This window comes from Symphodus melops, assembly GCF_947650265.1.
Source record: "Symphodus melops genome assembly, chromosome: 12".
Taxonomy (NCBI): domain Eukaryota; kingdom Metazoa; phylum Chordata; class Actinopteri; order Labriformes; family Labridae; genus Symphodus; species Symphodus melops.
In genome coordinates, this window is record NC_136702.1 from 11959120 (window position 1) to 11982791 (window position 23672).

At 40.1% G+C, this 23672-nt stretch overlaps 1 protein-coding gene across 3 annotated transcripts in view; it reads right to left on the reverse strand.

Annotated features, from left to right (window-relative positions):
* Nucleotides 1-10607: 10607 nt before the first annotated feature.
* The window catches only part of galnt13 (polypeptide N-acetylgalactosaminyltransferase 13), a 36427-nt gene continuing 23362 nt past the window's right edge, over nt 10608-23672 (reverse strand). For 2 of the 3 annotated variants that reach the window (XM_079357137.1, XM_079357136.1), the window contains exons 10-12: nt 23416-23514; nt 20937-21071; nt 10608-11568 (exon numbers count right to left, since the gene is read on the reverse strand). In XM_079357137.1, coding sequence (XP_079213263.1) covers nt 11428-11568; nt 20937-21071; nt 23416-23514 — 375 coding nt within the window. In that variant the 3' untranslated portion in view covers nt 10608-11427. Of the gene's footprint in view, nt 11569-18489; nt 18711-20617; nt 20648-20936; nt 21072-23415; nt 23515-23672 lie in introns of all 3 variants that reach the window. The other variant, XM_079357138.1, reaches the window with a different exon arrangement.

Here is a 23672-nt window from a genome sequence, read left to right on the forward strand (position 1 = left end):
TTTGCAATAATATAATATTATTGCAAAAAGGGGGGGGGGGGATTATCTAGTCGAAAATACAACATTTCACACCTTCATATCTACTTCCCATAAAACATCATCTTTTCAAACAATTAGTTTGACACATTATGTATTCTACATTTTATTTTAGATGGGCATTTACAAATGCTGTCTGTTTGCTGACTTTACCTCTGGGAGTGCACTAGCAGCCACCAATGACCGCACATCCATCCCATGGGTGACTGCACCCGCTTTATCCTGTGAATGCTGCACAGAGGAGATCTTAACAGAGTAACAAGTTCTGCAGGAAAGCTGCTGACTGACACTCACAACAAGCTGGATGAGATATGGGGAGGGGGGATACACTACCCAGAATTCACTCATATTACAGAGATCAGGGCCACAGAGGAATACACCCACACTATGGTTACCCAAGCTTTTACACGCTGCATGTCTCCCAAACACACATAAGGACGGATAAACAACATACCACCAGCTCTCTCACATATATACCTCCCCCCCCCCACCGTTGCCACTGCTACCCTCCCCACTTTCTCTTTACTTGTCCACTCAATATCAGGATGTTAACTAAATCAGGTCGTTGCTCCTGCAATATTTCTCCTACAATTATCACTACATCGTGAAATCAGAGATGTCTGCTGCCTTTCAATTCACAAGCTCGCCAGGAGATATGTTGTGACAAGATCAAAGCAGGTCTAGAGCTGTTCAACTTTGGCAATTTTAACGCCACCAAGAGCAAGATATAAGCCACTGTTTAATGCATGCTCACTTCTGAAATGTGACTACCATAAAATGAAATATCTTGTGAATATGTAACAAATCTTTTTTTATACCCTCATGAGAATTCAGGTGGTATATTCTGTTGATTTTATATGATCCCAAATATAGCACAAAAGACTTCTGGAGCTGTGTTGAGTTTGTTTAATCTGATCCTTTGGCAAGCTCACTGGGATCAATTTGTTGTGCTTCAAGGTGAAATCACCTCTCCTCTCATCCTGGACCTCGCTGTGTTTTATGGCACAATATCTCATGTTCAGTCTGAGCCCAGTCAGTGTGTCTTACTGTACAAGTGAAGGTTCTAAAAACAGCACTAAGGCCTGACATAACTGTTTCCAAATGAACGACTGCGTGGCAGCTCAGTGCAGCAATGATGTGCCTCCAAGTGTTGTCTGCGCAGCTCTGGGATTCAGCCCTCTTGAGGGGAGAAAGGACGGCATAAGATTTCCCCTATCAGTCACCGGGCCGTCATAATTGCCAGGTGAACATTAGTAACAGCTTCTGCAAGTGCTTTTATAATGAGTGCAGAGGGGACACAGGTCATCCACCATGCATCCTGGCCCTCATTAGGAGGAGAAGCCTATTCACATATTTGCAGAGCAAAAAATGAGGCTATTAGTTTGGACTGGTCAACAGCAAGTCAGCCAGCCAGCACCACGAGACAGAGATGTTTTAATTGCTGTTGCTGTTTTACTCAAAAGTTTTCCATAGCTCTTGTCAAAGTGTCTGCTGTGTATGTATGCTTTCAGAAAAGACAATTAAATATTACTGTCTAGTGTTCCTGGGTTATAAAGTGCCCAAAACGTCATATTAAAGTCATTTTCTACGTCTTAAATATTCACGCACCAGTCAATGCAAAACAAACATTTTCAAGAGTTTAAAGGTGTACTATGGAGTATTGGTAGATACAATAAAAGTTGGAGAAACTTACTGATTTTTTTCTCTATACAAAAACAGTCATCAGAAGAAAATGTAGTTCCTGGAACACTGTTTCAAGTTAAAATGCTACGCGAACAATTATGGTGGTCAAACTGTAACTTTCCTGGTGACGTTTTAGCTCCAAACTGTGTTGAATTCAAATTTGCAATCATCTATTTTTTTCTTTGCCTTTCAGGGATATTTTTAATCATTCAAATAATAATATCCTTGTGATCATTCCACAAACAGTGATGTAGCATGTGGGTTCAAACCACATCTATGTTTTTCAGCCATAAGGGTATCTGCATAAATAAAGTGTTTTTTGAAGCATCATTCAAACATCACTTACCCTGCAGAAATTCTCCTTTCAGTCTGCTCACCACAAAGGTTTTGTCTCTGACAGCTTAATACAAGAGAGAGGTGAAGGTCCAGGCTTGTTCTTGTCAAACTCCAGGAGGCAGCTGATGTGTAACACTGTGAAAAAAATTAGAATATATGTAGATGAGGTTCTGTCTGAAAACAGCCGAAATGTCTGCTCTTCATTGTCTGTACAAAGTAAAAAGATAGGCAAACATCTGCTTTTTCCCCCTCCATTCATTCAATCAACATCCATTTCAATCACCATCATTGAGCAGCACCTTGAATTTGTTTTTACATCTTGCAACAGTGCATGTCAAACTTCCATTAGTCAATAATCAGAAATACTTTTCATATCTTCAGTAACCCTATTCATAAAAATAGACCCAGCAGGAACCCGATGGGCTGGTGAGGATGAGGATTGATTTATTAATCTAATCAGCCCGATGTAGGACATGAGATGCATTCGTCCTGCTCTCTGAATGAGTCAGGATAGCACTTGAGGTCATTCTGCAAGAAGATCAGCCAATCACTTCAGACAATCTTCTCTAATTCTCCATCTTCCCTTCATAATCTCTACAATCAGGAGCCGAGCAGGGAAAACCGTCTAAGCTTTGATGTTGGCTTTGATGGATTTGTTCCCCCTTTCACAATTTTACAACGTCCTCACATACAAAAAAAAATGTCTCAAACCATAATTCACTGCAACAGTATTGATTTTCACATTTTGAACAAACAATCCTCTTCTTATGAGAGACATGCACGCAGATTTTCTCATCCTGCAAAGCTTTTAACGTGATCGGAGGCATGCTGGCTGGATGCTGGATGCACTAACAGCCTTTGCCTTCATGCTTGGCATGTCATGTGAAACCATGTGGTGGCTGAGTAGAGCAGCATCTCTAAAACCAGTGACTCCATGGGGGGTGCAGCAATTGGGTCAGAATCTGGAGCCTCTGAGGGACATATGAGGTTGTCAGCATCTTGTGGTAATCAAAGAACATTACAGCTGTTCGTGAGCGATTGTTAAAGAAGCTGCAGTGTTCAACCTCAGACTGAACCCTCAGTGGAGGCAAAAAGAGTCTAATAATGACGAAGATGCCTCTTATAGCCACATACTGTCTATGCATGTCAGATGATAAGGTATTATCTTAGGTACACTTAGAAAGCAAAAGCAAATGTTTTCAGGAGCAGTCTTTTGTTTTTTCTATCCTCCAGATCTTATTATTTGTCACTGTGGTCAAAAATAGCATCTGAGCAGGAGTGTTTTGCAGAGCAGCTCCTGGAGATTGATGATTGATTACTCCACAATTACAGCTGAAAGCAGCAGGGCCCCTCCTCCTAATCACTGCTTTCGTCGGTAAAAGGAGATTATCACATAGGAGAAGCTTGTTAGAGCCACTTCCTCCCTGTAAATCAATAAAAATTACTCAAGAGATTGCAAGCATACAACAGAAATGTCTAAGTTGAACCCCTATAGGCCAGCAGGATATGAACATTTCAAAACTGGTACTGTGCATTATTCTGTGTGTGTGTGTGTGTGTGTGTGTGTATGTGTGCGCCTCCTGTGGCAGTAGATCTGACTCCTGCTGAGAAACCAGCCTCGAACCATGTCTAATTAAAGCTGCTTTTCAATGCAGGCGCTCTGAAACTTCAGGTTCCCTTAACAATTAAGAGCAGGATTTTTCCTCTGGTCCCCTGCGAGAAGAAAAGGCACATCCACAGAGTTGATAACCCCCCTCCTTCCCCACACTGCTACCCATTATTGGATTCACTTAGTTGATGGATCCCCATATATTGAACAGGGGCAGACAGGAGAACAAGCATACAATCAGGCACACCAAACACTTTGGGAAAAATAGGACAGAACCTGATGTATAGCCTTGTATTTAAAAGTCGAGGCACGGAAAGTATTGAGAGCTACTTGTTATGATGGTCTAATGGAAATAGGTTAGCAAGACAATCCTATAACAAGGAGGTAAGAGGTTCAATTCCTGCTCATGTGTCCTTGAAAGCTGCCCTAGATAAGAGCATCAGCGGAAAAAAGCTACAATTGTGAGCCTTAAAACAGCGGGGTTAGAAAAACAAGACTGTGTGATTTCCCATCGCTGAGATTGAAGAAAAATCTTAACCTCCTGACATAACTCTGTATAGTCAATTATCTTTTATGTACATTTACATATTATACTGGAAACCAAATTCCACTGCTGCCGCTAAATAGCTGGCATTAACCAAACAAAAATTAGTCAGCACAGATTCAATTCATCATCTTGTATTGCTACACGGCTGCAAGTCCTGCATTAACAGGTCCCGGACGTATTATGGGTAGACTAACGTTGTGGTATTTGTGCTTCAAATCTCTTTTTAAACTAACAAAAATAAATGAGGCTGAACACAATTTTGCATAGCTTTGTTTCTCCATGTTATCAAATACTCACGAACTACGTATGTTTGTTTAATGTACCTTTTTCCAACACACTCCACTCCCCAGCAGCTTCTTTGAGGTGGTCGGCTACTGTCTTCTGCTTTGGGCCACTTGTCAGTAGCTACTGGCTGTCTGAACAGTGGTCTTCAGTTCTGAATGAAACAACAAATGATGGTAACGTGAATCTGGTGAGAGCTTACAAATCAGCCCTCATTCTGCTCAATTTCCTCATAAATCTTTTCCATTCTTGTAGTTGTTGTTCGCCATGACAGTTTCTTGGACTCTGGTTCGAGAAACGTGACCAACTCCTGGAAGTATTGCTTTTACTTTATTTAAATTGGAAGATGCAATTCAACAAACTGTTAATAAAGATTAGGAAACTGATGTGCCGCACAGAGTATATAGCTATAACTAATTACTAACCCTTGTGAGTTTCACAAAACTTAGGGGGGGCATATCGATAGTCACCATTTGTGTAATGAGCAGGCTGACCTTGTCTACCCTGTCATCATCACAATTATGTGTGCTAACAGGAATAGCGATTCGCCAATAATTGTAATACTCCCCATTGACAGTCTCTGCTGGTTTCCCCTTGTGCTTTAAGTGTATGTGCTTAACTATCTAAGCAGTCATTTTAATTCATGACTGACATGGTTCTTATAACGCTAGCTGAGCTGAACTACTGTAGCCTAATATAAAGCATGCACAGATGCTTGGAATATTGAAATGTTATTTAAATAATGGCGTCAATGAGGACTCAAGTAATCGTCCCCATCCCTACTTAAAGCTTCTGTGAAGAAACTGCCTCAGTCTCTGAAACCCTCGTGGATGCCTCTTACGTGACTGCTGACGTTATCCTGTATGTGTCTAAGTAATATTCCATATTTAAAAAAAGTATTCTTGCTGTTCATTAACATTAAACTCATTGTGAATCTTTACAGCTGAATATGTATACAAAAGCATTTTTTTTATTGGTGGCAATATACTGCAAGAGGCAATTATGAAGCACTATATAGAAACATTCAATCTGGTTCTTTATGAGCTCTTTAGCTTTTGTGGGTCATAATAGGTATTAGTATGAATCTTAGTTGAACTTTTTGTTATTATAGCCTTGTGTAGCCACAGTGACAGACTGAGGCTGAAAAAAATATTTAAAAATAAAACTTTCAATTTCCAAACAAGAGAAGAAACTATGTGACTCTCATTTTACCTCTGGCTTCTCAAGACCCTATGAACATTTTGAAGAAAAACAATTGAAACACTTGACTAACTTAAGGGCTTAACTGAAAAAAATAAGAGAATTATACAGCATGTAATAAGATCCCTGGGCACTGAGGATGCACAGTATGTCTTAAAAGGTTTAATACATAGCCGCAGTTCTATGTTTCCTGGGCTTAAACAAAAGCAGGCACTGTGCAGCCTACATGCGGAGAAGCTCTGATCATGTACAAGCTCCTAAAGCCACAGCAAGCCTCAGATAAGGCCTCCATTAGGGCTTTTATTTTAAAGCATCTCACACGTTAATGGACTCCTCTGGCCCGGCCACAGACCCACTATCTTATCCTCCCAGGCCCAGTTAACCAGTCTGGCTTGTGCTTACAATAGGTGTGAGACTGTCTGAAACCACAGCAAGGCTCCCTACTGAGAGTGTGGTGAGGCGCTGACGTATTCTCAGTTCCACAGCAACAACTAATACTTCTGCAACCTCTCAGATGTAAACTAATATTTATAAAGAGTTAGGGAACTTACAATATAAAGAACATGCAATATGAATACAAGTCATTAAAAAAAGGGAATACTCTTCCCTGAGTCCTGTAGAATGTACACGGCGTGACTGCATGTTTTTATGTTGTTTGTAAAATATTCAAATAAAATCAAAATAAAAAGGTGACATAATTTTTACTTAATGGCTAATGTATAGCTAAAATTATTAGACAGTTAAATGGGTAGCTTGAGGGAACTATGCAGGCATTGTTTCATTTTGTACAATTTATAAGTGGTTTTGTAGCTTTATCATATATTTAGCATACAGACTTTCAGAGTTTTCGTCATTGTTGTACAAGAACCAGTTTGTTAACCAAACATAGCATAAAGAATTGAAGTTTGGCAGCTAGCATGCTTTTATTCGTCACGTTTTATATGAAGATAGAAATAGGCTACTGATTCATTACGGAAGAGAGGTAGAATTTACACTGGATTTCTTTTAAGCTCTCATCACAAGCAAGCTAGCTGTTTCTAGTTTTTTAGCTAAGATATTCAGTTGTAATGTAATATATAACCATTTATCAAATTACTGTACTGTTAAAGCTGTATTCTTAGACCAAGTACCTCTCCTTTAATGCTCTAATTCTGAAGTACTGAGTTGACCATGTACTGGTTATTCTCATTTTGCAACATCTCAGGAACTGACACACGATCAACACGCCACCTCTGCTAAAACTTCTGCTGACACAGCACACAAACATTCTCTGGCACCTAACTGGTAACTATATAATCCTGTGACTTCTGACATTCATGGTCTATCCTCTGGGTTTGGTAGTTGACCTGTGAGTCAGCGAGCTGGACCTCTCAGCTGAGATAAACCCTCAGTATCTGCATTGTTTCCTTGCTTTATTAAACCTCCCGGTTTGTTCAATTTGACCCCGAGTCTCTTCCTTCTCTAAGAAAACCAACATGAACAAGGTGACTTAAAAAAAACCCCAAGCAGTAGAAAAAACATAATACATTGTTTTGGCTTTGCATAAGGGAAGAATGGGATTAAGTAGAATGCGTTTTATACACACTGCCATTTTTTTAAAGATTAAATTAAATGACTTTAGTTAAAGATGATAGTTTTTTATGCCTTTTAACATGACCTGGCTAACATATTCAAATCTTTATTTTCATCTTAGCTTAACAGCTGTGCATTATTTTATTTTTTCTTAAAGAAAATATGTTGTCACCTATTTTTTTTTTTTGACTTGATGAGATAGAGCAGCTTTTGGTGAACAAAAAAATAAGAGAGAAAGCGTTGGGGGTCACATACACCATACAGCACCAGGATGTCAACCCTGTGACCAGTTCAATAAGGAGCAGCTGCACACATGATGCCCACTCCACCCACTGAGCTAAACCCCCACCCCTGTCTTGGAGCTTTTAATAGCACCTTTAAGCTAATGAGCTGGGCGTTGAAGCTTTAAATTCATCATAGTGATACAGGTTGGGAAATCTTCCTGTAAATACTTTGACATTTTCCAAAATGTCAAACTTTTTGGTTGATCAATTATTCAATCAAGAGACATTAGTCTGTAACTTTGATAAATGAACAGCCAAAGTAAAAATATCACCTGCTGCAGCTATTTAAATTGCTGTATTACATATTGTTTTGACATTTTACAGAAGAAAGTATTAATGGCTTGATCAAAAATATTGACAAATTAATATGATAGAATTAGTTTAGGGCTATAATGTTCACCATTCATGTGTTAGTAATGAACTACCTTCTTTTCTTCATCGTGTTGTGCCAGATTTACCATCATCAGTAGACGATCCAGGGGCCTAAGGAGACGGGACAAAAAAAAAGCAGAAAACACCTAATACAACGTTTACCTTATGGCACTATGTTTTACATATACAGTATGTCCTTTGGTCACCATAAAGGAGCGACTGTCATTCGCCGCCTTTAGAGCCCACACACTGAGGCCTGGTAATGAGATGTACAGGGGTCTTAAAAGCTTCAAGAACAAGGTTTTATTAAACCACTGATGCATTGGTGTGATGTGCTAGTGTTCACATGTACATCAGTTGCTTTACACTGAAATGAATGCTAAATCTATGTTCAGTTTTCCTACAAAAAAAGGCAAAATGTACAAACAGGAAACATCACTTTGCAAACAGTACATTGAAACATTACATTCCTATTTAAACGCCATGCACTTTAAGATAATCAAAAACAAATGTGTGTACATAATAAGAAAGAGGTGATTGAATTTCTGTCTGAATGTCAAGCAAGCTCTTGGCAAGGATTCAGTATTCAAGCAGCATTGATAGTATTTCACCATTAGTTGCTCCCTTGTGTATGCTCGCCTAAGGTTCTTTAGGTAGTCTGTAAATTGGTTTCATGGGGCCGATGATGATTTCCGAAATACACCGCAATTTCAAAAAACCCGAGGTAAGCACTAGTTTTTATTAACACATTTCAAAATAAACCACTGCAATACCTTGTGATATTTTTACCATTCAATTTTTTTTCTCTACAAGCAGTGTTCAAGTTTTACAGAATCTTAAAAAAATAACTGGTTCTGTATGTACAACAACAACAACAACAGCGCTGATATAACAACATTGTGTACAATAACACACTGTTGGCTGATCCTGGTCAGCAATGTTGTGAAACCTGCCATGCCTACATGAATGACTGGTGAGTACTGATATACCAAAGGGAATAACCAAATGTTGGATCAAGGATAAAACGATGTTTGTATAGTCGTGAGATATGTCAATTATTTCATTGAATATGTTATGTTTTATATGTTTTTTATACTTAAAACAAACAGATGAAAATAAGCACTAACCAATTTCATGAACAAAATAAACAAATCTAAAAATCAACAACGGCATACAAAAAACTTTCTAAAGGCACAAGTAACTATGCAGCTCAAGATATGATTTCTCAACGTGTTAGAAGGATTGCACACATCTCAAAATCAGAAACCTGAACGCTTCAGTAACTGACAAAGGTGTTTTAAGTTATGTAGCTCACAGCTTGCCTTGATAACAGAGTTACACTAGATCAGGTTATGGTCATTTTGGAAACACTCTTTACATTCATTTAATATATTGTTCTATCTCCAACAGCCACAACGTTCATTTCTTCCACAATCAGTAATAAATACGACATATCCTAGAGCTGCCTCATGTTTTCATCTGTAACATACATTCGGTTTTGTTGACTCTCATGGATTTACATCATAAAAGGGAGGATGTTATAGCTGCACTCTTGCCTTGCGATCTAAACATTTACCCTCCCAAACATATGTAGAAATGTAACCGAACAGCTAGAGCCCAACCACTAAATAGGCTGATATTGGCTTATCAATAATGTTTCACTATCTGCTAACATGTCAGGCAATAATGAACAAAACATGTAAGGGAAAATATGTTGGATGTAATGTAAAGGTTTCGAGAAAACTTTATTTTACCAGTGAGCACTGATGAATAAACATTTTTAAACATTTGAAACTGAACTATACTGTATGTATGCAACAATGCTAACAAAGAGCGTTTATTTTTTCTCCTTAAAGTCAAACTGAAATGTTAAGCTAGTTTTTTTTTTTTTTTAAATCCTCTCTAATTACCAAAAACAATACATGCTTTTATTGATTATGTTTACATGTGATGTGAATTCTTTGTACTGGCCATAAACAGCCATTTGCACTGTCTTACATATGGACCACAGTGTTTCCCTAGGTTTACAGCTTTGGGGTGGGGGAGAGAGGACAAATGTAAACAATTGTTTACGTGCGGCCATGTATAGAAATGACATGCCATCGTAAATAACATAAGGCTATTTAGTTTGTTTAATAAAGAACTAGGTATTTACCTGTTCTATAGGAAAGGTATCCTAAATGACTTCTGTTGTGATCTGGCATTATATCTAAAAAACAAACAAAAAAACACCTTGACCTTTAAGGGTATGGGGTAAATAACAGTAGCTGAGACATGCAAGTGTTTTTGTTGCAAATGGCTGCAAATGTGAAGAAAGTGGTACCAAAAGCACATCACTGGTTATTGAAATATTTTTTGGAGGGACATTTTGGCCATCGTTTGGATTGCCACTTTTTTACCCTGGCTAACAGAAAATAAGTCAATAACTGTGGCAGCAAACTTTTCAGTAACCCTTAAGAACCTGCTTAATTGTTGATTTGATTTTTTTTCTGCCTCCTGTTGACATGTAGAAATAATGCAGGTTTAAGGCACTTCCACATTGGCTTCACTCTTGAAACCAAGAGGCTACAGCAACCTTGTATACGAGTATAAGGTCTTCATCCGCACAATGTCCCTGGTGGACTACAGGGATGATAGAGTGCTCAGGTCTAAGGACTTTTCAATGCTCTGATTTTTGGCAGTCAAAAACAGCAAACCTAGACCCATACAAAAAAGGACAGCTAATGCGGGATAAAGGGCAAATTTAACTACAGTGTGGAATACAATGTGATGATTTGGCTAGAGAGGTTTCAAGTTGAGGAAAAACACACAACAGCTGTAGTATCATAATTAACAGTTTTTGCGTTAAAATGAATAAGAATTAAATTAATTCAATTTCAGTTTGACTTTAAATGGAAACATCAGCCTGCATAAACTATCATTTTATTTGGTCAGCCTCTAGATCACTTTCCTGTTGAATGACATCAGACACTGATATGGAAAGAAAAGAAGCAGCAGCTTTAATACAACAGTCCTGCTTTTAGATTGTATCGTGTACAGTGGATACAATGATGCACTGCATGTACACGGCACAAGGAGGTAATTTACAGACCATCTCAGAAACATGCCTTTTCAGTGATGCTCTTCTGTTAAACTGCGTCAGCTGAGCAGCAGTCTGAGCAGCATGGTGGATGCATGGCTAGCAGCTGGCTGACACCGTGCGAGTGCTTTGATTTTCATGTTCTCCATGCATAGACCTTGCAGATAGTTCTCCCTGCTTTGACACGATGTCCCAAAAGCCACGGCTCACCGTGCCACATGACGAGCAGGTGCAGCCTCTCGCAAACCTGTAAATGGAGACGCCTCCATCATGGAAGTTAAGCCACTGCTGCCTGGATCTCTGCATTGGCTGTTACAGGACGAGGCGGATGATGTGCGTGGTTAAGAGCCACCTGTTCAGGGTTTGGAGAGCCAGGACTGGTTAGGATGAGGACAGAGTGGTGTGGGGGGAGCAGAGAGGTGGGAGATCAGATGCTCAGAGTCATGTTACGGAGCAACCACTGCTGAGAGCGGCTGTCGTTGCAGTCTCTCAGGGTGGGGACCATCTTGTCCTCTTCAGATGGCATGTCCAAACACTGGTTGCTGTTCACGTGCAGCAGGGTGAGACGCTGCAGGGAGAGGGAAGAAGAAAATGACAAAGAAATAAACGTTAAAAGATAGATAACCCTTTTGTTTTTGGAAATTAATTCCTTCCTAGTGTTTCTTTTGAGATATGTAGTGTGAAGAGTTCTACTTTCCATCAGCCTGCCTAATTGACAGTGCTTCAGCTCTTTTTCCGAGAAACTTGAACCCACCTGGATGACTAAGATGAAACCTTCACAGACACACGCATCAACTTCTACTTCAACTATTGATTTCCCACATTTCACAAAAATACCTCTCAACACGGTAAATGGCCCGGGTTTGTTGCATTTGGTAACTGCAGCAGAAGCAAGAAAAAAACAAAACAATAGGAACATCAAGAGAGCAGGACTCTCTTGTTGTGGAAAAGTTAGAGTCTTGACCCTTGTACAACACAACATGCACTGAGGCTGCTGCGAGAATCGAGGCTCCTGTTTGTGTGAAGACTGTTGTCATCGCTCCTTTATAAAAAAAGGTTTCTCGGAGAATAAAAAGAGAGCTAAAAATCCATTTCTCTACCTCTGAAAGACTGAAACCAGCACCTACTGCTTTTGTTTACAGCTGTGTTCACTGGCACTTCAGACATTGTTGGACAATCAAATGAAATGCTCTCAAGTGAAAAAGTTTCTATTTGTATAACTACCACGCTAGTCTTTATCGGTGCCTTTTTCTGGAGATGAACAATACTCGTACTGATTTAGATATTTCTCTTATCATAGCTAAGAGTGTTATCCTTGTCGTAGGGTTAATGTGTGAGGCTACACAAAGCTAAAGTAAACCAGACATTCCTTATTCACAGAACAAAAAATAGTAATAAATAAAAATGCATAAAAATTAAACGTAGTCCAAATAAATCTATCTAAAATGTGTGCTGGATTCACATACAAACAGGAAGTAGCTTCAACTGTACGGTTTTCAAATTAAATCTTTTGTTGAAGAAAGTGTGCCTTTGATCACAAAGGAGGAGCTGTTCCGTCTCGTCTGAACGTCTTTGTGGCCACTTCAGTGTGATCGGATCGGTCCCATCTCTACCCTTGTCCACACCAGAAACAGTCATGGGACCGAAATGGTTAATAAACGTGTTTGAATCAAAACGTTTTCAACGAGACCATAGTGGGTTTAACCAGCGATAGAATTCCAGCAGACATTGGACAGAGAGGGTCAGGGAGAGGTTGGGGGTAGACGACTTGGGTAGGAAGAAACCCTTTGTCCTGTGAAAAAACCAAGGACCATGAATTATTAGCCTCTAAAAATTATATCTATTTATAAGACTGCATAAAACAAATTAAACTTAGATGATAAGGACTATTTAACTATTATCTTGTGATTTTAACCCTCAAACAACTGATGCTTTGGCTGCTACAGGGCAGCAGAAAAAAGCTGTACAGACAACACTGACAATTTATTATTAAAGCCCGACCAGTCTTTGGAGCTGACACTGATATTGGGGAGAAAAAAAATCTGATACCAATATATAGGCTGATACCCTAGTTAGATCAATCTTTGATCTGCAGAGATAGATATAGATATACATGTGTTGTGTTGATCCCTCATATTCAGTAATCAAACACTTGTGGAAAAGATAAATGACGCTGACAAGATGGAAATTAACTGCGCATATGTGTATCACACCTCGACACTCTGGAGAGTGAGAATGCTTGTTGTTTTCCATATAGCACTGCCGGTGAAACAGAATGCAAGTTTAAACAATGAAATGAAAATGAAAATGAATGAAAAGAAATGATATTTGACTGGTGAATAAATCTAGGAATATATCTGTAATCAAATTGCCGATACCGTTATTCACTGGATATGCTAACATCGGCCGATATTATCTGCTGGCTGATTAAACAGTGGGGCTCTAATTATGATCTTCTTAAGCAACTGCTTTGCTAATTCACACAGCAAAAAGACAAAGAGAAACATTATCATTCCATTTTTGTAGTGACTGGTGAATAATAAGATAATTTACTTTCATTCTGTTGTGGTTTTAGTCTCACCTGGAAACAAGACGAGTGGAAACTTTAGGTCCCCCTCACATTCAGGCAGATGCTCTCACCTGTTTGAGGTCTTTGAATCATAGTCGGGAAACTGCTCTGATCTTTTCGTTTCACTAACAACTAACTAGTGAAGCACCATTGACAGGCCCTGGAATGACAGCATAAAATTGGTTCTTAATCTGTCATTGCAGCGAAGAACAAACAGGAGTTATTTTTTAACCTTTAAACTGTTGACTACTGTAACTTAGCAACTCCTGGAAACGTGTCCCTCATTGAGTCCACTGCTAATACTCAATGTTTTTCATAACCCACACAAGAAAGACTCACTGCTCACGACAAATTTATGCCACACTACATCCACTGTGAGCATCAAGGCCACTGTTCTTAAGGGGAAGGTAATGGGAGTAACTCTACAACGGGATTTTAGCTTCTTGAAATCACATTATGATCCTTGTTTTGCTTCGTTTGATCCTCAAGCTTCATCGATATTCTTGATGACGTATGTACCATTGTTCAAAAATTAATATCAATTATGGAAGATTTCTGTTTAGGTAGTTTTAAGATCAGAACCATTCAGATGTGAATCCACCCGTGTCCCATTGGATTTGGCCGCTTTCCTCTCCTCCTCATTTGTTCCGTGTTTTGACGGTTTCCTCCCATAGAGCAGAATGAGCAGAACACAGAAAACTGGCTTTTAAAATGTCAAGGCGGCCGGTGGCGCAGCGGCAGTGCGCGCGACCCCATGTATTGAGGCTCAGCCCTCACGCGCGGGCGGCCCGGGTTCGCGTCTGGCCTGTGGCCCATTTCCCGCATGTCTCTCCCCACTCTCTCTCCCTGATTTCCGACCCTATCCACTGTCCTCCCTCTATCATTAAAGGCAAAAAGGCCAAAAAACAAAATCTTTAAAATGTCAAGGCGGCAAACAACACACCTGTTGAGATGAGCTTAATCCGAGCACTGCATGAGAGTGTACCGAAGAAATCTGTGGCTATCTGCCTCAGAGAATTCAGAGAACGAACACACACACACACACACACACACACACACACACACACACACACACACACACACACACACACACACACACACACACACACACACACACACACACACACACACACACACACACACACACACACACACACACACACACACACACACACACACACACACACACACACACACACACACACACACACACACACACACACACACACACACACACACAGAAGAAGAGAGCTCTCAATGGCCTTGATTAACCATTTATGCTCATTCGCTCAGAAGAAACACACTTCCGCAATTTGGATCCTCACTTGAGTTGCTTTTCTGGTGGTAATGACGACACGCAGAGAAGGAGACTCAGATGAAGTTGGTGCATAAGGAAAATGCTGAGACTCAGATGAGAAAAACAATGCCATGAAAAAACTAGGGGAAAATATATTAAGAATAAACATTCTGCTTTTATCTGTTGTAATTTACACATTGATTACTTCTATTGATCACAAATGAGTAATAACCTCAGTTTCACGGGTCTGCTCGCTGCTGTCATTGGGGTTCTTTTTTCAAAATAAACAGCATACATCAAAGAAATTAATGTAAACAAACTACAACACACACATAGGTATGATTTGTCCTGTGGTTATGGCACATGTTTTCATGACAAGACTGCTTTTACTGTTGGCAGAGGATAGTCAGCCTAATGAGCACACACAGACGCTCGGGCCATGTTTGATCTTAAGCTATTAAACACAAGGGCCTGATATCCCCTGACTGGATACAAAGAGGTACACACACACACACACTTTCACACACACCTTTTCTGAAGTACACATTGCAGACGGCCCTACAGGCACATTTGTTCAAACAAAACAAGAACAAAGAGAGCAGGTGGCGCTCGACCTTCCACACCTAAAAAACAAGTAAGAACAATAAAGTGGCTTTGTACTGGAGATGTTTTAAGAATACGAAAAAAATATTCTAAAAATCAGACACAGGAAGAGTCCTGCCTCCTTAGTTTCAAGGACAAGTAGAGATCATATTCAATGTTAAAAAAAACAACAACAAAAAAACAGCAGCATAATCAACAAATACCTTTGTCAAAGACTTATTCATGCATGGAGCTTCTCTTATCTGGAAGTAGATCTAATCTATAAATGATAACAACCTCACAGAGGCAGTAGTGAAAAAATACTATTTCATCTTTTCATTCAAGGATCCAAACCTGCTCTAGTAGCTGAGATGACAGAGATGGAGAAAAAAAATGCTCCACATTTAATGAAAATACTAGAAATGTGGAGGTCCTGTCCTTTGCTCATAATTATTTCACAGCTCCTCTGGGGCAGAGAAAACTCCTATCTAAGCCTCCCAGCAAACCAACCGCCGTCTCCGGAGCGAGTTGCTGAGTGTGTGCACAGCTGAGACCGGATAATTAAATGAGGACGGTTTCTAACCACGAGGCCAGGCTGATGAGCATTATCCTCTTTGTCACCAAGCAGCGTGCTGGACTTGCTGAAAGGCAAAAGAGTTCCCCGTTTGATGTGATCATGTGCTGACACTGTTGGAAGATCTAGAGGGCGAGGACGTCTTTTGTGGGAAATACAAAACCAGCGGATTCCTTTTGTCTCTTGGTGGAGTCAGGCAACAGTCTTATTTGCACTAATGGTTCGCCTGCTCCTGTGTACATGTTCTGCTCTGGAGCTGGCTATGCCACAAGGACCTCGGAGAGGGAACAACAAATCAGGCCATCTAACAGCAGGTCATTTTACTGTCACTGCTCTGAAACACACCAGCAGCCCTGGGAGTTTCTTGTCCAATTTAGCCTGCTTGGTCGCAAAAACTGAGATGTGCCACAGAGAAATTTCTCTTTCGCTTTTTTTCCCAATTGACACAATAGTACGAGACTCCAAGGTGCAAACTGGGTATAACTCAGCAAAAAAAAAAAAAAGAAAGTTGGCGACAGAAAAAAACGAGAGGCAGACAGAGAGGACTGAATAGCAGGAAAATAACAAACCTGAGTGACAGAAATGCTGAGCCAAAAAACATTCTTCACAAAAAGTATGTAAATAAGCAGACAGAGTGGTGGAAAGCTCTGATAATTGGAATGCATTGCTTCGACAATATGTACATGGCACTCAGTGTACACAGCTGCTTCAGGCCAAAAGGAGAGCAGCCTGAGAGGCCAGGGCCATGAAAGCTAGGTTCACAATGAAGGATCACTTCAAAAGAACTTGTACACAATGGCGAGCCTGTTTCAATCAGCCCTGCACGGAGATAATCAGCCGAAAATAAACACGTCCTCCAGCTCAGGCATCGTTCAGGAAATGCTGGCAGTGAATTAAAATAAAATATTTATGTTGGAAAACAAATGTCAAATGAGATCTAATTTAGTGTGAAGAACGGCTAAAGGTCTGGCAGATAGCATCTTAGACACAGAACCATCTTGATGAGACATCCGTCATTGCTTAATGTGGCTCTGCCCCGCTCTGCATAGGTTTCCACCCACTGAAAGGTCAACGGAATGAGCTACTTAATGCACCATAAAACTATTTTTATTCACATTCGGACTATTATCTGAAAGATCAACATCATAAGATTTGCATTCATCCTTAGAAAAAACAGGAAAATACTAAATTCTATTTAAGCTCCTGTGGGGAACTTTAAAGTTGAGTCGTTTCCCCTATAAACAAAGCCGTACCTATCTTGTCTTTGCTTTAAGAACGAATCCTGCTTTAACATCCTGCTTTTTGGGCCTGCAAGTAACAAAAAAAGACAACAAACACAACAAACCAGAAAAAAAATGAGTGATATTTTTGGCGACTCTGACGTGTTGATTACTGTGGATACGAGAGGATACTTAAATGGACTGGAGTACACAAAGAAAAAACTTTTGAGGATGTTGACTCAACCTGTCTGAAAAGAGAGACAGGAGGGAAACATTTGTCGAAACTGGAGGACACAACGGATTCTAAGTCACCTGGTGGTGCAGGTATATATAAACTACGATCGGTCTTAGTATAAACAGTAACTCAGGACCTTTCTGAATAAGAGCATAGAAAACTGCTCACATATTGTATATGCCTGCAGTCTGCATCAATCAACAGCTAGAGTTTCCTGCTGTACTGAACTCCGATGTTTTACAGATTTTACAGACCTTCTTCACATACTGGAAACGAGAAAAGCCTCAAGGAAATTTGTCATGAAAGTGAGTTTTCTGCCTGCACTGTTTTGGTACTGCATAGTGACACAATCCATGGCATGATATGTTCACCTTAACAAAATACAGTCTGTTTTTGAGAGTAAAGGGAAGCTGTATAATCTGGATAATATTTAAACATGTGTTGCTTAAAATGATCTCAAACTGGATGCCATAATATCAAATTCACAATAAAATGATCAGAGACACGAGTGGTGCACTGTAGACCCAGAGCGCTGTATGTGCAGAAAGATGCATGTGCTCCAAAATAGCGCTAAAACAAAATGTCTTGATGGCAGCAAAGTAAAGCACTGGAAACATTTTGCAAATTTAGGTTAAACTTACCTAGTTAATGTGTTTTAGGTCAATTTCTCCTAAAAAAAAAAAAAAAAAAAAAAAAGAGCTAAGTGATGTGGTTCAAATGGTGCTGTGTGCATAGGTGTAGAGCCTAGCTTCTGTGTAAGCACCTGCTTTCTCAATAAAATGGCCGAGCTGACTGGAATCACTTGTGGCTAATACACTTACGACTGACAAGTGCCTTACAATCCCACATTTCAGTCCGTTTCATGACAGGTTAACAACTCCCCGAAGAGGCAGTTTCGAACCCAAAGAGATTCTAATCTATTCTAAATTTAAAGAACGCTAATGCTAAAACTCCACACTACGTTACTAAAATGAGCACCAGCTTCTGCTCTAATCTCTACTAACGTGCTCACCTCAGTCCCCACAGTCCCGCAGAGCATCGGGAAGCTCAGAGAAAATAATCAGTGGGACTGTAGTAGAGGTGTCTAGCGACCTCCAGGTGGGTGTAGTTGTGGAGGATCCAGTTTTGTATGGGACTGTTGTTACAGTACTCCACCGTGGGGCCGTAGGTGCCATCCTCCAGGCGGCTGATGGTCAGACATGATTGGGTGATGATGTGGACGAAGGTGTGCTTCTGCGGTGAGCCAGGAGTGAGAGGGACAGATGGTAATGAAGGAAAGTCTTGTTAAACGAAATGGTCTGCTCTCTAAAGCCAACTGTTACGGCTTCATAAGATGATGATTTTTTTTTTGTAAAAGTACTGATTGTTCGTCTCTTTTTATTTCAAACTAAGACTCTATCTATTCTTCTTCTATACTTCCTAATAAAGTGTGATAAAGCTGTTGTGTCAATTATTTCAAAAACTCATCGTAGGCAATCATCAGAGATATGAGATGTAAGGTTGTTAAAGAAAAAGAAGCTTTGCTCAAACTGTCAGAACTTTCTTTTTTTTTTTAAGAGACATACTTAAACATACATTTACAGAAGAGGAATATTTCTTTTATCACTATGGCCGATGCAAAGCCAGTTTATTAAGTGAGCCTATTTTCTTATCGTCTCCCTACCCATTAATTTCACCAGATGACACAGCTGCTTTTTCATCATCCGGAACACCTCGAGCCTGATGTTTAAAATTGTGAATTTGATTCCTGATTAAAAAGGTCCCCACATAAAGAATTCATGCTCATTTAAACTGAATTCACAGTTTGTTATTGTATCTGCATGAGTGACTGTCAAGACGTTGCCGTATGAACACCAATAACTAGAGCAGGTGAAATGACCCATCATGCTTGTGAGTGAATTCAGCAGATATGTGAAAAAGTCAGGTATTCATGTGACAGTGAAACTGATGACCAGATGAAATGTTAATGGTACTGTAGTCGCAGAGGATTGGGTCCCTGCCTGTCACACTTGTTTCTATAAATAACCCCGGCCACCCGTAGCGGTGAAGCCCCAATGCTGTGTACAACGGAGACCGACCGTTTATGAATTATTCAACCTTTTTTTCCATATTAAGAATGCACCCAGAGAACAAAGTGTAATGAAAGGATTCCTCCTCGGGTTTGTTCAGCGCTTGACGGAAAGCCTCCGGGCTTCCTCACCTTGCCATCTTTCCGTGTCAGCGATATGACGTCTCAATCACTGACGGGTATCACTTTATTCAGAGGAGTCTTTTCTTAGCCTCTCCCAGTGGTTTGAAAAGTAAAAAAAACCCCATCAATAGTTAATATAAAGGACTCTTTGACTTGTATAATCCATAATGTAAAGTTCTGAGAGAACACAGCATAATAAGAATATTTCTCTGTTCTCTCAAAGTGAACACAGCTCACATAATATGAAATCATCATATAAAGCTCGGTTGTTTGATACACAGTTTTTTGGCATGGTCATTTATCCCATCTTTGTTCATTTATTCGTAGTAGCACCGAAATGAAAACAATGACTCACTCGTACATTTTGGTGTTGTACAATTTCAATATGGCTTGTGCGAGCGGGACTTGCAGGCCGCAAGGTCTCTAATGTACAGCGCAATAAGAAAGTGCATGAAGAGGATTTCTTTTACAGGCTCATTTATCTTTGTTGTTTTGATTTACAGGATTAAGTCAGCATTATTTTTAGCTGTGACATTTGGTTTGTAGACTTTGCTGTGCAGCTGAATATTTGTTCCATCATTAAGCCTGAAAGATTCGGCCACTCACTTTTTGATTTTAAATGTCTGATACTTTAGATAAACACATTTTTAAAAGCAACACCAACTGCAGCCTTTAAAACAGTCAAAAGGCTGCATCCACACATTTCTCCTTTGAGTTTAACAAACATGGTTGTACTACAGTGCGTTACATTATAAGCAGATCTAACATGATCTTCACATTTATTTTGATCGACTACAAAAAGTCTCTACTTTCAAACAAAGCTTGCTTCTTCTCGTCTAATAATCACTGACACGTCACAGTCCTCACAGAGCTCGAAGGTATCACAAAATTGGGTGCACGGGATTCAAACTACGAGGCCACATTCAGAACAATGATTTGAAAAGCTTACCTCAAAATCATATTCCCACTTGCCAACATACTACATGAAGGGGGAAAAAAAACACATGAGGAGGGAAACAGCTGCTGGTTGTGAAAAACAACTCAGCCGCCATACAACGATAAAAACTGACACACGGCGCCACCTGGTGGCACCAAACAAATACTACCCAAAACGAAGTTCACCCCACTACAACTTAATCTCCTCAAGCTACAATCAATCAGCATTTTGTCCAAGTCATTTTTTTTTAAATTATACGTCATCAGGAGGCAGGAGCGGCTGCTTGGATGTAAGGATTGTCACAAGATGCCTTGTGAGACATGGCTCTTACCTCAGCATCGTACTCGAACATCTGATTGCCCTTCATGTGGTGACACTTGAGCATGACCACAGGTCCGTTGAGACGGGAGACGTCCAGACAGAGGTCATCTGTCCTTATTTCTTTGTCTGCTGTGTATGAGAACACCTGGGAACAAAATATCTCAGTCAGTGAAAGATAAATCTGACAATGGTCTTTTTTTTTCTTCTTCTTTTCTTTCTGTCATTTGAATTTTTGTTTTACATTGATTGATGGTCTATACCTCAATGGTTTTGAGGAAGATTTGTATCATGTATCAATAACATTTATTACATTTAGTAACAACAATGCTTTTTAACCCCTTTTTTCTTTGTCACTGAAGAATTTGAGCTGATCTGAAGACAGAGGGAACAATTATTGGACAGAAATAAACACACTGGCCACTCTATCAGGCACACCTTGCCAGTACCGGGGTGGACCCCCCCCCTTTTGTCTTCACAGTTGCTTTAATTCTTTGTGGCATTGATTCAACAAGGTGCTGGAAATATTCCTGAAAGACTGAGGTCCATATTGACGTGATAGCGTCACACAGTTGATGCAGATTTGTCAGCTGCACATCCATGAGACGAACCTCCCATTCCACCACATCACAAAGGCGCTCTATTGGATTGAGATCTGGTTACTCTAGAGGCCATGAGAGTACATGAAGTCATTGTCACGTTCAAGAAACCAGTTTGACACTATCTGAGCATCGTGACACGGCACACTATACTGCTGGAAGTAGCCACAGAAGATGGATACGCTGTGGTCATCAAGGGATGAACATGGTCAGCAACAATACTCAGGTAGGATGTGGCGTCTAAACGATGCTCAGTTGGTACACAGGGGCCCAAAATGTGCCAAGAAACACCGACACCACCAGCCTGAATCATTGATTCACGAAAGAATGGATCCATGCTTTCTGCAGTGGAAATTGAAACGCATCAGATCAAAACCAGAGAACATTTTTCCATTCCTCTATTGTCCAATTTTGGTGAGCTTGTGCAAATCAGTATGCTGTTCCTCGCTGACAGGAGTGGCATGCAGTGTTGTCTTCTGCTGCAGTAGCCCATCTGCTTCAATGTTCGCCAAGTTGTGCTTTCAGAGATGCTCGTCTACATACCGAGGTTGTAAAGAGTGGTTATTTGTTACATTATAAGCATATCTATCTGTCTTTTAGCTCAAACCAGTCTGGCATCAACTAACCACTGCTGTGTCTAATTGGACATAGAGGCCCGGCAAGAGGTATAAAGACAGGGGTACGAGCAGCGCTGAGGTTCCCCTATCCAAGCGTCCTACAGAGTAGCAGCAGGGGGGGGGTTTAGAGGGAGGAGACGAGCGTGATAGTGAGAGGAGCGGATCGGGGGGCACAAGCTGGGGGGAAGCAAACCCAAGAGAGAGTAAATCCCCAGTTTAAAATGTAAATGTTGCTGAAAAGGAGGGAAATAGGAAGATATTAATGTCAATGTTGAAATTGTTTAGAATGCAGAGGCTGGGAATGTTGTATTTGTTTAATCATAGTGTTTCTCTTTGTTAACTATTAATGAATCGAAATAAAAATAAATAAAGTCACACCATTTATTTTTCTTTCATTCGAAACAAGTTAACATGTGGGTGGGGAAAATGATCTTTAAACCTTCTTTTACTGTGCCTATGTCTCCTCCTAACTACAATAACTGCAACCCGTTGTGCGTAACACCGGGCTCCTGGATTAGCACGTTCCTTTCAAAGGAGTTAAATTCAGACATCATCACGATCACCTCACTTTTTGCCTGACTTGGGAAATCGCAGTGTATGTCCTAACTCCTTACTAAATCCCAGTATTTTGCACGCTAGGGCAGAAACGGCCCATATTGCATATTCCTTAAGCCAAACTAAATGGACAACATGGGTTGTTTTGCTCATAAGAAAGAAGCAATCCTCACTGCGAGCCGTGAGCAGACCAGAGCAAGTTTGGGCACCTTTTAAGACGCGCAAGCCTTTAGTAAACCAGGCTCTTGGTGTCCAACCTAATTGAGCTAAAGACTTATTTAAGTCTTACTTTGTTTTGTATTCATTTAATAGAGATTACAGTTCATGCACGAGCACAAGCACAGGTTTACAACATGGGCGGCCTTCCATCATCGAAAAATCCCAGACTTTAATGTCTGTCTGGAATGACTCAAAGTAAGCCACAAAGTAATACGAGTCCATCTGTCTTGTAAACTATGCACACTTATTGATCACGTAAAGCAATGCATGTGTTTCAAGAGGAAACCCTGCTCAGGCCTGGTTAGTCCTGGAGCAGTGCGAGTACAGGCCAGCAGGGGAAAGTGGAAAAGGGGGGCAATGCAAAGTACGAGACAACGTGCGCCCTTGTTGTACATCTGTACATTGTACAGACCTTAATGCAATAATTCTAAAAGCATGTTTTGAGTGTTTTTATTTTTAAGTATCCACTTCAAAAACAATAAAAATATTTTTCGTCAATCACCTGGTTTCCGCCCATGCCATGGCAGTTGAAGAAGCCGACTTTCTCGTTCTCCTTTCTTCCCATATTGTCCACACACTGGTTGGTCTCAACATTTCGGATCTACACGAAGAAGCAAGAGGAAAATAATTAGAAGCATTCTTAATATAACTGGAGATTTTCTTTCTGCCTCGAGCTGTTTTGTTTTTCCCAGAGCCTTAACGATTACATTCTCATTGTTTAAAATCCATTCTTTAACCACGTCAACCAAGTGAGAATCT